At 37.8% G+C, this 23,379-nt stretch overlaps 1 protein-coding gene across 1 annotated transcript in view; it reads right to left on the reverse strand.

Annotated features, from left to right (window-relative positions):
- The window catches only part of LOC125766112 (protein naked cuticle homolog), a 47,530-nt gene that overhangs the window by 9,233 nt on the left and 14,918 nt on the right, over positions 1-23,379 (reverse strand). The window contains exon 3 of the mRNA XM_049431765.1: positions 1,487-1,902. Coding sequence (XP_049287722.1) covers positions 1,487-1,902 — 416 coding nt within the window. The remainder of the gene's footprint in view (positions 1-1,486; positions 1,903-23,379) is intronic.

A 23,379-nucleotide genomic window follows, 5' to 3' on the forward strand; every position in this document is an offset into this window, starting at 1 on the left:
GTTAACACATTGATAAGTTGCCTGCATCGCTGCGAACAATAATCAAGATACTATTCCCTTATAGACAAAATGATTTAATGTAAACCAGCAATACACATGAAAAGGTGAAATATTATTTCAGTTTGATTTTTGGATCAAGATTTAGTTTTTGGATTCTTAGATGATAAGCGACTGTGACAACATATACAAAACCCTGTATTTTATTAGAATCTGTAAATACGAATAGATTTACAATTTTCTTTCACGTCCTATCTTCTCTAGAAATCTACCGAAAGCACCACGATGACAAAGCTGCACCAGCTTTAGATATTTTATTACTTCCAATCTACTATCGACTCTTCTAGTTCGCCCACATTCAGAGATAAAAAAATACGAAAATAACCCTCCACTGTAACTATGCGAACTTTGATCCATATTCATTCATAACTCTACAGTTCTGGACTACACGAAAAAAGCCTCAAAGCCCATAGAACACACAAAAAAGCGCCTCTCAAGAAACTTATCAATTCAAAAGCTAATCCTACCGTTTCTTTTTGTCAGGGTTCATAGCTTTAGTTTCACCATTTCCTATCACTTCTTGTGATGAATGAATGTAATCGCGAATCGTAAAACATAGTACAATAAATCGGCACACATCAAAAAGTGGTTCCCCCTATCCGTGAGTCTCTAATCGATGAGCTGACGGTGTGCCATGCTCTTTCCCTTTAGTTTCGGTTTAGTGATGGCTATTTTTTATCGCACTTTGTTAATTGATGTATCGACAATAGGAGCATATTGATGTTAACATTTTAGCAGAAGACTTCGAACTCTACGAATCTGTGAACAATAAAAGTTATCACACTCGTGTTCGTGTTCTTGCCAGTCTTTTTTTGAATCCATTTTTCCTTTAATAATATAAGAACATTTACTTAGTGTAAGATTTCAAAAATTTCAATCAAATTTGTTTCTCTTTAAAACAAAATATCAATGAATACAGGGTGTACCACATAATAGTAACCGATGTTTTTACTCGAATAACTTTCAAATCAGGTGACGGATAGCAACTTTTGATTCCGTCCAGTATAATTTTGAACTGAAATCACTTTATAACTCAGATTGCCTTAATTGTAAGATATTATTGAAACGTGATTTCAGAGTGAGCGACTATGCTTATCCCGACAGTTATTCAGAATTTGGTGTCAACGTGCTGAATTCAATATGTCTCCCCCGCGCCATGTTTAGATTAAGTAAGATTAGATTTAGAAAATGTAAACCATGTAATAATGATCGCTTCAATTGCAATGTTCCCCAATGTTTGGATATCGAAATATACGGATTTCGACTGGTCAACTCGTTAACCAGATTTAATCGCACCTGACGTTTTCTTGCGGGAATATCAGAATGGAAACATTTATGCCGGTAAATTGACCGTTCTTCAACAACTAAATGGGCAACATATGCCGAGCATTCGAAAAAAAATCTCAACCAGCCAGTACATTTTACTTACCTCCAATCGAACTCGATCAGGATCACTACGGATGGTTGCGGCGGTGGTGTTTAATGTATTGGTGGTTCCTCCACCTGAGGCACCGGCAACTACACCACCACCCATTTTCCCAGACGCACTCTTTCGGAAGGCATCCTTTTGTGATTTGTGATGTTGCTGTGGCTGTTGTTGCTGGGATGCGCTCGAATGATTATGTCCGTTGGCAGCGGGTGATTGTTGATGGTGTCCGTGATGATGATGATGATGGACTGACGTTTTAGTCTGACCAGTAGCAGCACCAGTGCTTGAGGAGGATTTCACTTTTAACATTTGCTCGCGATCACTAGTAAGCAGTAGATCCGGTGGTGCACTACAGGCTGATGGAGCTCGCCCAGGATAAATTAGTTCCTCTGAATCGGTGGCGCATTCTTGTAAAACTGCAAAAGAAGTTAAAGAAAGGTAATCGTTAACAAAAGATTATAAACATTTGGTATAACAAATTCATCTCAAAGGTATTCAGAGCTCTAAAAATTTCATTAAATATCACTGAACTTTTGGGGCGGCCCGGTGGTGCATGTGAAAAACGGCGCCCGTCCACACGGCAGGGATCGGGTTCAAATCCCATCCGGACCGTCCCCCCGTAGCATGGACTGACTATCCTAAAAAATCACTGAACTTTATATGTTCCAACAAAGGCAAACAAACATAAACAAATGCCATTGATCGAAGCGGCAATTGATGTAAAATGATCGTTGAATATGAGAGAATAAATTGAGAAAAAAAAAACGCTCAAGCATACTTTAATACCTTGAGAAAGTATGGTCCATCCATACGCTAATAGGATCTATTTCAACACATAACCCTAGCTCTACTGATCTTCACCACTGTTTATGGATATGCGTTGGACGAAAAGAAGAGTTCAAAACCGCGCACTTTGAAGTGAACTGATTTCGTTATTTGTTTCCTATTTTTGTACACCTTTCATGTATAACCCCTTGGGGATGAAACCAGAACAGGAGAGCGCCAAGCGATTGGAATGTCTTCACACTTAAAGCATTTTCCTTTGATCTAATTCAAAAAGATGCCACACACAAGCACATACAAATGTGGGGAAATGTTCATTTCGCTTGTTCCGTCGAAAGCCGACAGAAAACTTGGACCAAGGCGATGCTAGATGATCATCATCTTAAGGTGATGGACGATATATTCCGCCATCCTTCTCAGCGAAAGAGTTGTCGTCTGCTAAACGCGTTAATGGGCGCTTCTGTGCTGTGTTGTTTCAAAACACCAAAACTCGCCAACTTGGCGCTGTTTAGAAAGGTTGTTCCGATACTGATTTCCCGGAGGCATGCCCGTTTTACTGAAACGTTGTAGCGACAGCTGTCGTCAGATGCCAGTAAGGAACATCCGCTACAGTATTTTCTTTGAAGATTGTTTTTTGTCTTTGATGGTCTACCGGTGCCGCGGACTTTTAACCGACATGTGGGAAGAGCATCGAAATGGAAATGTTCTTTGAACATCTGACACACAATTCATTACATTTGGATGTGTATCTGTAAAAAAATGCGACGGCTGCGATTCATTAAATTGTAATTAAAAACGACAAAAAAACATAAAACCGATTGAAATCGGTATCAACAAAATGTCTATCGCATTTAAGTGAAATGAAGCTTAAGATTTTGTACAGATAGTGATGCATAATGATTATAGGCAATACGCACTTCAATTAAGGTTTTAACAAATATTTTAAGAATCATAAAACATTTTTTCACATGATCATGATTGATTGCAGATTGAATGCCAGAAGGAAATTGCATTTGTTTTGGGCCGATAATAACTCGATCTCTATTACGCAATCCGTAAATTGAAACCTAAATGTACAGTTTAATTATGCTTTTCTTTTCTCTTTCCCATCCTCACTATCTCCAAATTCTGATCAATCATTCCATGGCACGTTTCCACCCGGTCATTGGTATATGATGCAAAGCGCACGGTATGTTTAATTGAAATTTTCAATTAAATTCGATAGCGTAAAATATGCCCTTTGCGAATGCTTGATAGATTCGATAGATAACCCCACATTAGTGGTGTGAAAATATCGATCGAAAAATCCATTATAGACCATATTTCCAGCACTAGAGATATTCAACAGCGAGGACTTCTGCTACTGGGGGTTATGTAGCAGCAAATGCTCTCGGCAGCCCAATCAGACGGTGGATAATTGATTGAACTAATAAATTGGTACAAAAAGAGAAATAACCGTGGATAGCAAAAAGTGGAAAATTAAAAACATCGTTTAAATTGATATTTAAATCACTTGCTGAAAATCACTGCAAAATCGAGAGATGGGAAAAGCGGCAAAGCAAAAGTAAAAGAAACCCCTGCATACGGAAATGCTCCAAAAATGGATGGATCACATTCCCCAGGTGGGAAAAAGGATAGAAAAAGAGTTATGTTAAACGAGCGGAACAGGATTCCTGTGCCTGTAGTCGGTTCGCTGCTAGATCGTATAGTTCTCCATGTACGAACGTGTGGGTGTCTGCGTGATAGCAAGTACGTGATTGGTGTATCTAACGATAAGGATTAGAAGTGATTTTCACATTTTATGCTGAACGGCATGGGGTAAAGTATTTCGGGCAAAGTTCACCATTTGGTATGCAGTTCCAACATCACGACTGAATTTTGCACATACTACCGAAACAAACACTCATAGGTATAAAGGGAGATAATTCATGAAACCTTCATCAACACTTTTTCCATTTCAGAGGATTAAAACTGATTTTCGTATGGATGAGGCACTTCCGAAATATACGTGCCGTAGATAGATAGTCGTACAAACAGAACGAAACCTGGTTTTTTGGCAACGATAAAACCGTCCATGTTGAGTTTTCCGAGCCAAACTGCGCATTAGTCAGGGCTTTAAAACTTCTTTCGGCTGTCAGTCTATTCCAGTATGAATGCATGTTGATAGCTTGGAAACAGATATTTTATACGTTGATATACGATTGGTTTGCTACTTAGTAGAGATAATTGCTAATTTATCGGAAAAACAATCAGAACTGTAATATTAATTCCCTTTTTCAATTTCAATTCTCTTAAATTTTTCAATAAATGTATGCTAAAAACTAAAAATATACCAAACTTAAGTTTATCGCTAAGTTATACTTCTTGATCAAGTAAGTTGCTGAAGTTATGGATTGCCCGAAATAAAACCAGACAACTTACTCACAGCGGAATCCCAACAGGAGCGTTACAGAAAAAACTAATAGCTTGTCAGCATAAGCCAGCGCCATGTATGCAGCGAATTGTCGTTTCACCACCAGTCATTCGTGTCATTCACGGTTCGATAAATGTCGTTTGCGTAGGGATTTTTGTGGTTCATCTCTATCCCACAAGCAGACCACCCGTCGTAGGCCATTCCATTTGGGAAGACAACCTAAATTAACAACGTACGAAACTAATCTTTTGAAGAGTGCCGACAAACCAGAAAACATGTGGACATGCTTGAAAATGCATCCGCGTGAAGAACACAATGGACGATAAAATGCCAAAAGAAGCGTAACACACTTTACGTGACATATTGCAACAGAAAATGCGTAATGGTGTTACTAACATAAAATATGAATACATTGATGTAGATGAAGACACAACTTCAGTTCTATACATACCATAGCAGTAGTGTCAAAAACAGCAATAACATATTTTATTAAGGCATTGGCTGTTAAGATACATACAAATTACTTCGATTTTAGCTTTGAAGCACCTCAGACTGAATAACTATCTGCATGTTGCCGAATCTATTAGCTGTCTGTAGATCACATATCTAACCAGATTCCACAACATGTGAAATACTTGTGGCGTTTGATTCGATTGTTTGCGATACAACAGAAAGAACGAAATAACAAAAGTTTACAACATATTTCAGCTTCCAAGTCAAGCTATAGTTGTACCATACATTTACTAATGGCGTTGTCGTGCTCCTGGTATTTTGCTATTCCACTCGCTCAAGTGGCTTTCGGTGAAAAACAGACATTCCTTGGTCGCTGCTTGTGGCGTGACGTCTTCACGAGATGTGACAAGCGGATAGGATAGAGATCGACTACTGAATGAGACACCCCACACGATCCAAACTGCCAGATGCACAATGCCGGGTAGGATTGTTGGAATGTGGGACAACAAGAAGTGAAAGCAAAACCATTACGAAACCACACAGCGCTGCTGTACTGGCTACATTTCAAGTGATTTTTAACTCGTATGCTACAGAGATTTTAAGTGGATCGCTGCCAGAAAAGGATTGTTTGAAGATGATCGAGCGAAAGGTTTGTGAGAGAAAATATATACGCCGACATATAATCAACTTTTGAAAAAAAAAGTTGTTATAAATGTGTTCCTTATCTTTTTGTAAATGTAAATATTTATTTTAAATAAAATATTGTCTTAAATAATTATAGGCATTTATAGGCAACGGAAGTGTAAAAAGCGCCATACATAGTTTGGCAATTTCGTTTATGCAAAGGTCAGCAGCCGCTGCCAAACGTTAAGCGGAAGTGTGACTTTATGAGGCTGATCGACGCAAAATGCTATCCTCACGATTTTCACCATGGTCATCACGACGGCGATGATGATGATGATGATGGTGCTGGGGTGTTGTCAGTTTTGTGTCACTCCACGCTCACCAGATTCAATCAAATCACGTCGTGGTACAGTTTTGTGTTCGCCGACTGATTGTGACCTCATAAGAATAGTTTATGGCATGGAAGTTTGGTTCGAAACGTCTGATGGAGTGTACACCAAACAGAGGGGAACAGGCGTTTCTGCGCCTGTTTTTGCCTTTCTTTATTGGCTGATCGTGATGGAATTTCACCGTAACGTCCAATCATCGTTTTGGTTCGCTGGTACAGCTTACGCCACTATAAGAGAGTACTATGCAGCACTGTATCATAGGACTGGATCGTACAGACGTCGGTGTGGCTTGATATCCTTATCCAGACATTACCGGGCATCGTTATCGCCACGAAAATGTCATTCCCAACAAACAATAGAGGCGATTGTGGTTTAATCGTGAGTAGACTATAACAATAAAATGTTGGTAAATCCCTAAAGAAAAAAGTGAGACAGAACAGTAACAACAGGAAACTTAAAACAAGAAATAGAGAGATCACGCAAATGTTGCTATTTATCCAGGGGATTTTATCCCGGAATACATGTAGGTGATAATTAAGAGCTAGTATATGCTTATGCAACCTGCTTTCTTCTTGTTTAAGCTTATTCAAAGCTAACCAATATAAATTAAATGTTATTCGCTAAACTAGTTAATTTAATAATAGTTTACTCCTAGCGTGTGTTGGCATAAATTATATAAAATAAAAATGCATTGAATGTAAAGCTACCATAGTTTAATTTCACTTATTAATGAAAAAAAAAATGATACGAACCAATTGTAAGCATAAATAATAATTAAGCTCAAAAATGTTAAAATCAATTTGTCCAATTAGATTCCCTGATCAGCCATTATACACACGGTGCATGTGCTTGTCATAAAGCTCGCGGAGATGTCAGAACAGTGTTTAACACACATATCAATCAATAAAAAATATGGTGCGCAATTTAAAATTTTCACAACATGTGTGATCAACGTTTCTACATCATTTGTTGTAAAATGCAAAAACAAAAAACAAAAATTAACACATATACACCCGAAACCATGCGCATGGTTCGAAAGAAAAAAGAAAGTATTTAATTTTAACTGCACATGAAATATGAGACGTATATTCGACAATACAAGTGCACTTAACATACGCCTCAATTTTGGGTGGGATGTGTTAATGGTACCAGAACGATGAATGATAATGGCACGGAATGAGATTGGGTTTAAATTGATTCTACCACACTTTGCGGTGTTCATTCGTTCCCAAGGACACCTGAGTAGACTTTTTTTTGGTTGCATTTTACATGACCCCTTTTTTAAAGCGTTTAACTTTGGCGATAAAACACTTCCGCACTTCATCTTGTCGGCGCCTGGTTATACTAATTACTGTCACATAGCGATGAAATCAGATGCCAAAGTTGAAAGTTGGAAAGACGGATGATGTTCATCACGTCAACGACGCGTCGTTAATAAAACGTTTTAGTATATAAAAGTGCTGTCAACGATTCGAGCAAAACATTTATCAACTTTTCGGGGTTAACGCTTTCCTAGCAGAGTTTTCGACAATTTGAAAACTTTCATAATAGGATATGAACACATTTAATGTAGTTATACTATTAGCAATATCATGGTTATTCAAACTAGTCGCAGATAAATGTTAAAATCATGTCCCAAAATATTACAAAAGTTCAGTCAATTGTAAACGATGAATGTTTTGATGCATAGAACCAAGCAAAACTAGAACTGACTAGAAAATAGTTATTGTGGTGGATAATAAGGCAAAGATTTTATTTTTGTTTTACAACGCCCAAAAAAGGCAACACAATAAAACTTCTACTTATTGTATTGTTATTTAAGTAAGACAATATTGAGTTAAAAGAAAAATGTTTCCTTTGGTATTGTCATTGTTGGCTTCTCAAACTAAGAACAATACTTCTGGTCGACACACTGATGGGCAGATGATCTTTTACACTTATGATGAAAGAAAAAAATTACAAAAGAAAAAAATGTGCTAATGGGACGTTTAAATGTGTTTTTATGAGCGAAAGAACAGTCTGACTTCGGCTGGCAATCTTTTGGCTACACAATGGTTGGTTTTTACTGACAGCTTGTGGCTATTCGCTTACTTTTTGTCGACCGACGATGATTTATGAAATACACGTACAGACAGACATGGTCATCATTTCCAAGAGTACCAGCGTCTCCATTAAGGGCTATTCTTCTTGTACTATTTGTATCGGTTAAACCGAAAGTAACAAATCTCTACAGAAGATGCTGCAATTCAACAAGTCTTCCATCCACAAATTCGAATTGTAGATAGACAAACATAAAAAATGAAGAATTGTTGATTTGTAACTTTTTTTTGTTATTTTTAATCAAAAGATAACTGCCAATTCCCATACGTAACATCTTTTACAATCGTTGCCAGTCAGTAATCGCTATTAAAGCGCAATGCGGGCGTAAAATTGAAACACACAATAATAATTTTTGATATTATTATTATTATTATTATTATTATTATTATTATTATTATTATTATTATTTATCGAAAGACTGCTTATCCTTCACGATAGTGCAAGTAACAACATTTTAATAACACTTACTTCCAAAAATGCTAACATTTTTATTCAGTGCAGCTTGTTTGTTTGTTACAAGTAAACCAACCTCCAATACTATTAGTCCGCGATAATAAAAAAAATCTCGAAAGATGCTTTAAGAAATAAAATCTAAAAAAAAAATCTTACGTAAAAGAAATGTTATTATCCCTAACAATATTATAAAATATGCACTTTCATTCAATACGATTGATCATTTTTGACAAAAACCTGTGACAAAACAACCTGTACTGTCCGTACAGTAAAAATGTAGGCTAAAAATTTGTAAACACTGTCGCTTCGATGCATCATGTATAGGTCCATGAGGCAATGAACGATTATAAAAATTTGCAGTAAAAAACACAATAAAAATTCCATCATTCAAGGGCCTATCCAGACCAACTCCACACGGTCGAGACGTCCTGTGTCGTGAGGGGCCCCAAAAGACAAACAGCGGCGCCGCAAGGCTACAGCGAGTAACAACAAAAGACAAGCAAAGCTTCTCCCCGACTTGATAGATGATCCTTGAAGTGACTGCACAATCAGAATCATCAACACGAACGACGACGGTACAAGCGTTGACAACCTGCAGAAGGCCACATCGGTGGTGGTAGTGGTGGTTATTACGCGAATGCTCGGTATTGCACTTTCAAGTGGCATCACAGCGAGTATTCATCTTCGCGATGGTGTTTGTGATGGTGGGTTCATAAATCATTAATTAATATCATGCCGGCAAACGTCGACTGAGGCTTTTGACCGGGCGCTACGTGTGGTGCTGTGCTAAGCAGCGATCGTGCCGGGTAGGTTTAAGCGGAGGGTGAAGGGGTTCAGCGGAACTGGTTTGATGCAGCAGAATTGCACAGAACACCTGCCCATTCAAAAGGCCTGCTCTTCATGTAAGGTAATTCCTGGACTGCGTCTATAAGACGCCGACGGAACCTCCGGCACGCACCACGAACCAACCCCTGGCGTCGTATTTCCCGCCATCACGCTCTTTACGACGTACTTCAAATATAACCGCATCATTCACTCCATCTTCAATGGCGTGACTAAGAAATCTTCGATTGCCGACAAAGGTTCGTTTGATGTTGGTGAGATCCGATTTAAAAGCAACAAGAACAAGTTCAATCTTTACAAATGGAACATAAAGCGCAGGCTAAAGAATAACATTGAATAATCCCTAAGGATACATACAAAATATACAGTAAGTAATGTATTGAAGAAAACAGTAACCAGCTAGTAATTAAGAAGTATAACATTGTAGCTATTTAAAATTCAAATATTATTTACAACGACTAATAGAAATAAATCATACAACATGAATCAATGCTTCTTTTGAAATGCCGATTATCCGTGGACATAAGTACTTGGCACTTATCGGATAAGCGGATAACACGGATAATAGGTACATCTTCTTTTGTTCATACATATTATTGTGTAACTAGTGATGGGAGATTCGAAAAACTATATATTTTATTGTTGTATCAGAGATCTGCAATTTTGGTCAGTATTTCAATTATTCAATTATATTTCCTGTTTTACCGTCATAAGTTTTACAGATCACATGTAATATCGCCGTTGGAATGGTCATTTCCAAGCTGTACATTAAATTTGAGAGCCGGTTAAATAGCACCCGGATAAGCGGCAAGGGGATAAGCAGCGGTTGATAAATACGGAATCGTATATTTTTACAAAACTTGAACATTAGTAAGGAGCTTCCAATGAAACGTCTGAAAAAGACACTGATTGTTTCAAAAGTTTCACATTTTTCTGATAGTATACAAAAAATCAACATCCAGCAAAAACCCCAGCCGTAAACTCGCAATTGGTGGTGATTTTTGAAAGCGTCTCTCTTATTAGTGGCAATAAAAAAATGGCCACCTTGCCCAAGATCACCACAAACACGGTATAATGGTAAAGAGCATCGCGCACACAGACTCCAATCAGTCGTGGGATACACCTTCGCCATCGGAATTCCTTAAGCGGGCTTGCTGTTTTAACGGATTTGCGCCATCGGTGGTTTATTTATGCGTATTCTTTTCGCTTGCTGTCCTATTCTTTTTTCTACACCACTTCTTTGCAACAAGCTGCCGGGCTGAGCGTAGTGGTTACGGAAAACAGAAAGCGACACTGGGATTAAGATTCCAATTTCGAGTCGGCGCAAAGCATCAGTAGGACGACGCCGTATGATTTTCATAAGAGGAATTGTGGCGTTAAAGATGGTGTGCGGGTATACCGTCACAACGAGTTCGACCACCCAATCTTATGGCTTTGATTGTTCAGCTCAAACTTGGTTGCCGAATTAATAAAAGTCCCATAAAAAAGCGGTCCATTGCCGATGGCAAGCAACAGCAGCGAAACACCAAGTCATAAATGTAAAATCATTTGGCGCTTTTATCTCTGTTGAATAGGGATGGCTTCGTGAACAACGATTTCGTTTTCGGTTGAATGATGCGACCAAACAATCCACACAAACAACATTATACAATTGTACCTACGGGCGTACCGGCACCTATGATTTTTGATTTTTATGATTAAATTTTCTGTTTTACTAGTTTTATTTGGTTTATGAGCACAAGCAAGAATATTATTTTTTAATTTTAACTAGTTACGTAATCAGTTTTAATAATTAAATCTTACGTCTAAATTTAAATAAAATGTTCATTGATTAAAGTGCGATATTCTATTACTACCTAATTTGTCAGGGGAAAAATCCTTCCAAAGTTAAAATGCGATTCTTATTTCAAATGTTTTGAATGCACGATTTCAACAAACCAAATCATTAAAAAAGAACTTCCTTAACTATCTAAAGCATGATACTGATTGGATTTTGTGATTGGAATTTCTAAACCCTTCAAAAGAGAAGAACTCTCATCTGAGAATCACTCTTAAAAACTCCATCCACTTCAAATCGCTTCAATAGATGGTGAAATCCTATAGGTAAAACTGATACTTCCTTACGCAGTCAGTCTATGAACAGTTGAAGATGGAAACAAATATTCATGCGTTTGCCCAAAGGTTCGACAACAAAAAACCGAGTGCCGGATACGGCAAACGTTTTCCGATTATCCTACGTCGTGGTGGTCTTTCAATTCCTAAAAACGACAATAGCGGATGTCTTATACTAGGGGGAATAGAAATGCATCCTGTTTTTTGACTAACCAAACTCTGGGGTTCAGTTAATCTTATGCGAGGGCGTATAAGAAGCGCTTAACTAAAAAGTAGAAGAAATTACAGCAGTAGAAAAAAATATTTCTCAGATGAGATTCTCAGATGTTTAAAACACGAACCAAAAAAAAACAAAAGTCAGCCAAAGGAATTTTCAGCATACATATTCTGTCGCTTTTCTTGGTATGCTTCAATTGTCGTCCTTCTCGTCCGAAGAACGCAAGCACTGTGTATAACAGAAAAACTGAACATCATAGAAATAACCTTGCAAACAACTGGACAAGTGCAAACAAACAAGAAGATTATGATTCACAAATATGTATCACATTAAGAATAAAAAATATGTTTAAATTTTCTATAGTACACATGTAGTTATGAATTCTTAGACAGTGTGTAGCATACTTATAAGAATGTTGCTAGATGAAGTATGAGAAAACATGATCGTAGCCAATTAGAAATGTAGAAACCTATTTAGATTTAATATTAATTCATTAGTGTAATTATGGTTGAAATAATTTAAATTGCTAACATTTTTTAATGATATTTTTGGTAAGTATAGTCATGTTACGCGCTTTACATAAAATATGCTGATTACTTCAAGATTCAGAGTTGCAAAATAAGGTCTTTTTATTTATGATTATTCCAGATTTTCAAGTATTCTTTTGATATACTGATAATAAAGATTTGGTTCATGATTTTAAGTAACTATATCAGCTTCATAAAAATATGTTACTTTATTCAAAAGCAAATAATACCTTACTGTAGGGACCCTTTCAGAGAGAATATTAATTTAAAATAATAAATCACGGGATGTTAAATCAATGGAATGCGTTTTCTTCATAGCTTGAAAGTTTTTTTTTATTATTATAAACGACCCCAAATCAAAAGTTATATGATGAGCAAACGGCCCCGAGTTAACAATTAAGCCCTAAATAGTATTATCAGCACTGAGTACCGGAACCGGAAAAATGAACATTTCTTGAAAACGTAAAAAAAACCATCCAACCAAAAAGTGACAAGGTGCGCCAACAGGGCACACATGATGCCATCGTATCAATTTTTCTTTTCACGTTTCACGTTTCATCTATCCGTTCACGGCTATCGGAGATCCTCCTTCTACCAGACAGTGATTAACTGGAATGATAATCAATCATTCTGTTTCTCTCCTATGCCGAAGGAGAGTTTCTTTCCCTTTATTAGCGCCTTCGTACTGTAATGACAAGCGTTCGTACTTTAATGACAAGATTCTTAGAGGTCGACCAAGAACTTTCGACTTTTTTGGACATGTGTCGCCATTTTGTCACCGGATGTTGAAACAAAAATCGAAAACAGTGACGGGAGTTTGATAAATGAAATGTCTTCTATCTGTGACATTACGGCATGAGTACTTTGTTCGATAAATGCGTTAAAGTAAGCCATCTCAACAGGCCAATATTTAAAATGTTTAAAATTCTAAAATGCGAACATTTTCAGAGTTATAAAGTTTATTACTGTCATGCATTACTATTGTTCGTGATGATTTGTAACTCATACTGCACTTTCAATCGGTAAAGCCTTTTTGTTTAACGAAACTCTAATCAATAAAGCCATCTATGTAAATGTCCTCGGACTTCAGACATACCGCAAAAGGACTTTAATCATTAATTGAAATTGACATAGGCAGGCAGACATCTCTTCCGCTTCGTTGAAACTAATCCAAAATGTCGACCTTACACATTCCCCAGGTGTTATTATTATACAAGCTTTGACTGTAGAAACCGTAAGTCAGACGGTAACATTAATTGAAAATATATCATTGATATCAGCTGCAGGTCCCGAGGGTTGGAAAACGTATCGTGTATAATGGAAAATGGAAATTACTTCCGATTTTTTCTTCATACAGATTATAGAGAAAAGCGTAGCAAATTGAAAACCGTCATTTTATCCTGCTCTTGGAAACGCAATGGGATTTCTCTTGTTCGTATGATTGAGCAAAGCTTTCAATCCTGCAACAAAATAACCGAATAAATTCAATCTGCCTTGTTCGCACCTTCTATAAAAATAGGATAAAAATTGGAAAAAAGCGTTTTCGATAGCTTGTGTGTTTTCACGAATTTTATTGCTCGTTCCATGTTGTTTCGATAGATTTGTATTCTACTTTTTCCAATCGATCGTTTGCAAAACAATTTTCTCTAACGGTTTACTTCTACCTTATTATACGCTTTGTCTAAATAAAAAATATCTAAAAATCACTAATATATATTTTCAATTTGATTTAAAACTCCATGTCATTGTACGTATGTCAATTAATCATTAATCCCGATTGAACTCCGGAGTAACTCAGGAATAACTACGGAGTAACTCCGGAGTAACTCCGGAATAACTCCGGAGTAAGACCGTTAGTCGGATAACACCGTTAGTCGGACTCCGGGAAAATTGAAGATTTACCCATCACTAGTGTTCAATTCGAATTAACATGATATCTTGCAAACCTGCACTTGCAAAGGGCAACTCTGCATTATCGATGAAGAAATAAATTGTACAATTTTAATATCCTTTCGCCTTCCATCGACGTTTTTTTTTAAATTCGTTTCGGTACTCGTATAACATACCTGCAAATAAAAACAAAAGAAAACATTTATTGAGTATATGTTTAATGTTAACAATTTCGCAAATATCATGTTGGATGAGTATGTCAGCCTGCCAACAAATGTTAAGACAGTACTAACTATAATTAGCAAAAATATAAACCAATATTATGTCTTATAAAGAAAACGGAAAAAACCAAGCAGTCATCGGATGGTCGAAAGGAATTATGTAAAACGGCCCAACTACATGAATGCACTTTGCATACCAAATTTCGGTACAGAAACAGAGACCCAGTAAGGAAAAGACTACCGTGTCTAGGGAACTGTTCTGCCTTCATCATCCCTACTTAATGCAAGATATTTCCTCTGCAAAAAAACGAGAAATATGGACAAACGACAAAAAAACTCTCCCTTAACAGCACACGACCCCCGGGGAACTAAGGACAGCTAAGGTTGTTAAAGTACTCTTCAAAAACGTTCACGTCGAGCAGGACCAATGTGAATACTAATGCGTTTGTTCCTGCGGGATACCAATGCGTCTTACAAGTCATAAGAAAAGGAAATACGAACAAGCAGTCGAAAGGACTAAATCATAGGCTCACACAGCAAGTTCCAGCAGCCCAACATTATCATAACAAACCGTTGACCTAAAAAGGCGGCCATGTTGAGCTACAAACAGCAAACGTAGCAGAATACATGTAGGAAACAAGAATTACTGCAGGTGAAAACTAAATAATTGTTCGATATCTGATATTCTTTATAATAACTTTGCAGCAGATGTTGAATATATTTGTAATTTGATTTGTTCAGTATAGTAGACGTAGTATCTTTATGATATCTTAAAGTTTAAATATATTACAAATGGAATAAAATATATTAAAAACATGTATTTCTAATTTCGAAGATTAGAGTAGAATGTAGGTGAAACATTGCGTTCATTGCAGAGTTCAAGATACATATTAGAAACAAACACCAATGACCAACCATTCATTCAGTAAATTTTATTCGAAGTACAAAGAATATTCGTCGCACAAACCACAACAGGGAAAATGACATAAACTTTTTATTAAAACCTATGTTATCTCTAGTATTCCATTTACAAAATATTGACATTTTATGTGTCTTTACGAGCAACAATAGCAACAACCAATATTTCTACGCCTTCCCAAATTACATATACAACAAAGTGTTGAAAACGTACTGATAATGGCGGTGATGAATCTCATGTTAGTGTGCTTTTAACAATTCGGTGTGGTTGTGGCTATTACACTCCTTCTTTCACCTCTCACCACTTACAATACTATGTGCTCGGCGGCTTTAATCAGTCTTTCATAGGAGCCGCAAACTTCAAGACCACCTGCCGCCTAATAAGGCGGATCTTCAATCCGCATCGAAAGCATGGGGTGGGATTTTAGGCAAAGTTTTTCTACTGTATGTTAGAAGCAATCGATGCTTCAACGGAATCCCTCGACCTAGAAGTAATCAGGGAGATGGGCTTCTTCATGCTGACAATCAATACCGCTAGCTCCGATGGGAGAATAATACGATGGTACGTGACACTTCCCATTCCTCTTGATAAACAAAGGTGATGGTACAAGATTGGTTGTCATCGCTTCACTAAAGCCATCAAGTGTTTCATCGTCGTCGGATGTCCGGAGAGACCATTGACGGCATGAAAACAATAGAGTAACAATCGAAGCCATGACCAGGATTAAAAGAAACTCAATCAAGAGCGATACTCCCCAAACCGCATTGGAATCCCCATCAGGAAAGAAGATCTATACAGCTCTGGATAGATCTGGCCAGCAATTACCGACACGGTGCGGATCAGGATGGTCTGTTTTCTCTTCCAGCAGTTCGGTTAGAGTTTATTTACCGTTTGGAACTTGTAATTACATTTCCATCACTGTGCCGTCGAAAAAATGCACAGCTATGGGGAGGAAAACCTTCAAAGATGAATCCATACGGGGCGAAAGCGAACCAGAAACAAAGAAAGAAAAAAAGAAACACAAATCCTCAACGAAACACAGAAACGCCGTCGATCGAACAGGTCCACGAACAAGTGAAGAGTTTCATCTAGCAATAATGGAAGAAACCCCGTCGGAAGCGCATTCGGTGGAACTTTCCAGAGCAAGGTGGACATACGGAGCAACAGAGAAACCAACCCTTAAACGAAATACCATCACTTTCTGTGCTTCACCATGGTGCTCAGTGACTACGTTCTTGCAATTCAAAGGAGAAAAGCAATAACGGGATAGGAAAGACCGCAAAGGTAGGTCTATCGGACCATTGCGATGATGACGTTGAATGCCCAGGACGGAGAAAACGAAACATTGACGAAGACGACAATCAATAGCGACCACCAGCAAGGCAGAAACTACGAACACGTCCGTACATCCAATGGTCAATGGTCGTAAAGCTAATCGGATATCGTAGAGGGTATAGGATGTTTGAGTAAAGCGGCAATGGTCGATACATACTTCGCACCATGCGACACCTTTGCTTATAAATCACGTACATCTCAGAGGTCTTGAATTATACGCTGGTTAGCATCAGCTGCATAGTAAAGACTATAAATAAAGTTGTTTTAAGCATGCCATGCAGTTTGAACAAACACAAATACGATCAGTTGTGGAATATTAACTATACATTTACAGAAATTTACACGTAAACTAAAGGAACTTTCAACTAAAAGATGAAAATGAAGAAGGACCTTTACGGGAATTAACAACGCAAACCCATACAAACATAATTTTGAATAAAATTTTGTCGAATGTTTATGATTAACAAATAAGCAAACTGCAAGTGTTGCAAGAAATTTACTCTTAACTTTTGATAAAACAAACATGAAGAAGAATGGCGAAAAAACTTTTTTTAAATAAAAAATGTACCACAAAGAAGGACAAAGCTTAAATAAAAACACATTTTAGCTTCATTTATTATTACAAACAAATAAAATCAAAAGCTTCTATGACAATGCCAATACTGTGACGCATGGATTTACATATCTTTTCAAGCGTACGTAATTTATGATGTTAAAAATATCTATACAGAAGCAACTTTATACCTACATAAATTCTTGAATACAAATCAATAAGGATTATAGTGGAAAGGGTCCACAAAGAATGCCGCATATACCCAAGAAGCTTGGAAAGGTCTCAAGGACCTCCCAAACCGTTCGAATGCATCTGGTGTTTTCGTCGTATTCCTTAACAGAGTTTTCAAAGAAAATTAGCTGTATAGTCATTAGCTTTTCAGTCCTGAAATTTCTGTGAAGGCTTTCGGCACCACAGGCATTCGCTTCCACCATTATTTTTCCTTAGGTTCTGAAGCAACAAAAAAGCTGTAATCACCCAGCTGCACTTGGGATCATAAAGCAGCAGACTAAGGAGTCATCACCCAGATTATATTGTTACTTTTCCGACTTGAGAACCAACTTTGGTATTCTCAAGTAAGTAAAGTAAGTAAAGTTTTTAATGCAAGATTCCAATATCGAACAAAAAATGGGTTAAAATCTGAACTAGACTGCGTTTCCCATAGTATACATATGTATATAACTGTGCATTGGAAATTCTTGTAAATAACTAGCTTTTAATAAGATTATATGTCTCTTCATGGCACCAAGTGTTAGTTATGGTCTTGTCCATGTTGGGAGGATGTTTTTCGACAAAGAACTGATGGCATCAGAGTCGTATGCAAATAATTTAATTATAGCTTAGTCACCGGGGTATTGCGGATAATGATACCGCCACCTTGGCGACGTTAGACTTACCGTTCACTTATCTTCCACATCTTCATATTAGGTTGTTACAAGCGCTCACTGGTCTTTTATTGCTGTTAAAAGAATGTTGCAACCATTGCTTTCAGATCGCGCAACTGTTTCTTCAATAACTAATATATCTAACAATTAAGGAATACGAAGGGCCCACCCGACACGCATAATCTAATGATAGGCCTGCAAGACATACCGGTGTTGCTGCTGACAAGAAAAGTGATGATGGTGGTAGCAACAATTATGGCCCTTGCTTCACCTCATTCCACTAACAAATGATTACGGCTACCAGCTGGATGAAGTTGCGGTCACAAGCACATCCGCGGCGATACACAGCCTCAGGTTGCATTTACCCGACCGTACTATCATAACCAACATCAAAACCAATGCATAGGTAGATGGTCCAACTCACGCATCCGGTATCAGGAATCCACCGTGGTGTTTTGCACTAGTGCATTTCCCACCAGACGCTGTACAACGTGCAATAGTATATCCGATGTCTGACATTCTACTGGATGCTTTTCATCCAACGTTTCAATGTGTTCGGAGTGCGTGTACGAAGATGGCTGATACAAGAAACAATTTGTGCAACGAAACACTGCGCTAGCTAAGGTGTGGCTAATTGAGATGTTGTGCTCAACGGGCCGTGGGTATTACGGGAGAAATTGATATAATTAACAACCTGATGAAGAAGGATAGTATGGCGATTGAAAACGATTGGTTTCTAGTATAAGGCGGATCCGGTTGTAGTTTACTTCGTTACAATCGAACTGTGCTGCTTGACTACAAACTTGACTACAATTGTAATAGAGACATTTTTAGCTATTGAGTGATTTTTACTACAGAAAAAAAGAGATTTAAAAATAGAAGAAATAGAGATTTAAAGATATAAAGTGCTTCAGCCTCCAAATTGAACACTTTCCGAATCTATAGCATGATTAGTTATTTTAAAAAACAAAGCGTCAACCGAACAAATTTAAAAAAAGATCCCCAATCGAATTGAAAAGATACACAGATGTTGGTAATAAATCGTCGAATATATTACTCTACTTCTATATTTGCTGTACTCTACATGAAAGAGAACTTAGGGAATAGATTAGGTGTAGCCAAAGAGAAGCCATAAAAAAGAATATTTAGATATTGACGTTTCAGGGGTCCATTCATAGCAGACTTCTATCCACTATGGCCTATTCGACTATTATAAGTCCTATAGGCCCTTATGTACTGTGCGGATTTTGCAGGCCCTAGTTTAAATGGTTCTTGATGTTGGTTAACACCGTCCGGTCGCTGGGATAAAAACCAGAAACTTCCGGGCACTGGAATATCCAAACATTGACTCCACCATCATCAACACCATGTCTTGTTGGAAAAAATGCATCGGGAACATTAATGCTCTTTTTCCGGTGCATATGTAAAAATGCAATTAAATTTGGGTTTTCTGGTTTTACCCTTTAAGACCTTGATATAACAAAAAATAGATGTAAACGAAAAACAGGGAAGTAAATTACGTAAACGAAGAAAACATTTTTTTGAATTTGGAAAAATGAGCTATACAAGAATATCATCTGAGAGCAATCCAAACCAAATCATTACCACATGATTAAATAAATAAATAAACAGACAAACAAAACAATTCAAGCCTGTGCACAAAAAAACGCAAGATTGAATTAGTAATGCATGTTTGACATTTCGATGCTTTAAGATTTCTTCAAGTACAAAACTTAAAGCTAACTCTCGAAATCGATTGCAAATGCTTCGACAGCCATGAATATTAGCATCCTGTGGAAAACTCGTTTACTTTGCAATTTATTTTTAGCCATTTCGTTCCAGCGCGCGAAAAGAGTAATTAAACCAAAACCCAGAACCGAAACCGAAACAAATTTCTAAGCGAGACAAATCAACAGAAATGGGATTTTTTTACATTACCCTCTATACACTGCTTCAACCTGCCGGATCCGGGACAATACTACTATGAGAAGAAGAACGGTCATCTAATTCCAGGTCCCTTGAACGCTTGAGAAACAAATCAATATTCGAATTTACTGCCGGAATGGAATTAACAACACGAACGTTTACTCGTTCCGCTTGGGCAAGGGAATACCATCTATAGCGAATGATTTCTACTAAAGTCGGAAGAAGATCAAACAAATAACAAAACTGCATTTTTTCTTATAGCGAAAGGCAGTTGGTAATTTTGGAAATTTAAATAGTTTTTTTGTGCTTTAAGATAAAGTATATTAGCTGGGGCTTAGGGTTTGTTCCTTTAATGAATGGGGTTTTTATTTTTTGCTTAATGAAACTCATCAATATTACCATAAAAGCTTACATTTATCATAACAAAGTTTAGCCAAAAATCGCCTTTAAAAGTTTCTCATGTGGAGAAAGAAGATCATACAGATACACTGCTCAGTGTCATCCTTCATTCGCAGCATTCAAAATAATCGTGATTTAAGCGGCACTGTTTCACTCTTTTTCGTGTTAGATGTGCAAAACTACGTACGGGAGTAAGTCGAGAAAACGAACGCAAACCCCTACCGTGGTGTCAGTACTAGTAGCAACGGCCAAATCGATCAGACCATTGCAAATGGTCGAGAAATACTGGTCAAAGTGTAGCGGTACACACGGTGTGCCGGTAAAAGAAGATACTGCTGCGCACATCACACCGGAGAAACACGAACATGCCCCAATCGGAGGATGAAAATCGGGAAGAGGGCACGCAAAAGGGGGGGTGCGCGTTGGCTCATAATGGCGGAAAACATTAAAAGCCTCTTTTGGTCGATCGAAGCGCTTCGGAACGGGACCACAACACGCGCATATGGAAGAAAGAGGAACCGACATATCGAGTAAAAAAAACCAGAAATTATCGTTTCAGTAGATGGCAAAAGAAAAGAAGAAAAAAACAGCCCTCAAATGGCGATGTGGAAGTGGTGGTCAAACGCCCAGAGATAAAAGAACCAAACCGAATTGACTGAGGTACAAGCGCGGCTTGTTTTCAATACGATCGTCTGCGCAAGAAAAAAAATGCTCAAAAATTTGCGATGATGCGAAGGAGGGAAAAGTTGAAACAGAGATGGATACGGCAAACGCAAAATGTTGTTTATTAACAGATGCATGCAGACCAAATGGACTGTAAAACAATAATGCAGCTTTTCTTATTATTAGGTTTAGAGAGATGTTTGCGTTTGAGAAGCTTTGCCTAAAGGTGCCTTCGGAAAACAGATCAATTATTAACATACTCGTCATAACAATCGTAGAAAAACCATTTGCAATCCAAATCATTTGAATTCCGGAATCGAGTAATATAATCTAAAACGGGTATTTCCATCAAAAACTTTGAAATCACACTTATTGACACAGGATAAATATTCGTCTGCAAAGAAACAGTAATCGAACTTTATGCATAGACACTAAAGCGTTGTTTTGCTAGCTGAAGAACGGATAATTGATTCTGAAAATACGCAAGCGAACGCCTGAAGTAAACATGCAAAAGATACCCCGTTTTTCTCTCATTAAGTGTGTGAATGTGTTCGTGTGGTCCATGGCAGCGAGTTAAAAGTCGTACCGACAAACCACGGACCTCACGCGGCACGGCCACAAAAAGACATTAAAGAGCACAGTTCGCTTTACGAGCACAACAGCGCACACGGATCGCAGCAATAAGCCGCGAGGATCGATGCGATCGAGAGCTCATGAGCGAGGTAAAGCATACTTGTGCTGTGCGAATGAGCGAGAAAGGAACGTTTATTTAAGCTCTCAAAAAAAAGAAGGGAAGTGTAATCGACGTGGAGCGTCCCTTTGCTCGTCTCCTCACATCCATGCACACCCAGCCGCACACAAATCTTTGAAACATCGAATGGATTGAACATGGAACGCTTCAGGGAAAAGTGCCAGCGTTGCAAAGGGTCGAAGGCAGGAATCACAGGACGGCATGGCAATGGCGGTGGATGATGCTCTATTGCCGCTACGGAGTGCCGTGTACCGCTGCCGAGCAGATGATGGCATTGATCAAGCGACGATCGGCATGAGATCTTACCAGGTCGATAGAAATAAGAAAGAATGTGGAAGAAATTGAAGCAGAAGAAGCGATGCTGGAAACTGTGCGGCAGTAACAGGAAGGTTAAACCTTCAAAGAACTTAGCCACCAAAAGGGGAATACAAAAAAAAAGTTCACAGTGAAACACCATTGCAAAGGAATTCATCGTTTCATCTCGTTGGCGCTGTGCGATCAAGCTGCACGCTTCATCGGTTTCCCTTAAGCGGAAGAGCATTCGGTTCGGCTTTGTGGCAAGAAAATGGAAAACTTTTTCAAATTACGAACACCTTTTGCGAACGAATATCTATCACATCCGCGACCCGCAACTTCTAATTCTCTTATTTGTGTGTCACCATGAACGACGTAAGGTTTGACGTAAAATGCGGTTACAGCTAAAGGTGTAATGAAACCAATGCAGTAAAACGCTGGAAGGTAAGTAGGTACCTGGTACCACAATAAAAAATTGCCTACAGTAAATCTCAAAAGGACGTAGAAAGGTCAAACGTAGGATAGTTTTTTGTAATTCGTACCAACGATGCCCTGCACTTGTGTCTCTGCAAAGAACAGACGTTATTTAATAATCAAGGAGATGTTATATTCGTTATCCAATTCTGTGGAGATAAAAGAGATAAGCGCACTATGCGTAACATAAAATCTTACGATGCACATATTTACAGGGAAATGCAACTGATAGGGTGCAAAGAGTTCACTTTAAGGAATCGCGCAAGCGAATATGAAATATGCGACCATTGATATGGAAACACTAAATGCGTTAGCGAATCACCCAAAATTTATATAGAATCGTGTGCCATTGATATGGAATGTCAAATGAGTGGGCTGTTTACATATGGGAGATTTGAAGAGTTGAGATGTAAAGTTGAAAAGATGTAGTTGAGATGATTTTTACGAAATTGTAAACAAATGTTTGAAAAAAACCTTAGCTCAAAATTATTATTAACAGCAAAAAATGGCAAGCAGCTTAGTTTTCATCAAAATTGAACAGAAAAATTAAAAAATTATCAGTGTAACGAACGAAAACAAAACAACACGAATCGTATGAATCTGACATTCCATATCAATGGCAAACGATTCTATATCAATTTTAGTTGATTCGTTAACATATTGGGTGTTT

The sequence above is a fragment of the Anopheles funestus genome, chromosome 2RL, assembly GCF_943734845.2.
Source record: "Anopheles funestus chromosome 2RL, idAnoFuneDA-416_04, whole genome shotgun sequence".
Lineage (NCBI taxonomy): Eukaryota > Metazoa > Arthropoda > Insecta > Diptera > Culicidae > Anopheles > Anopheles funestus.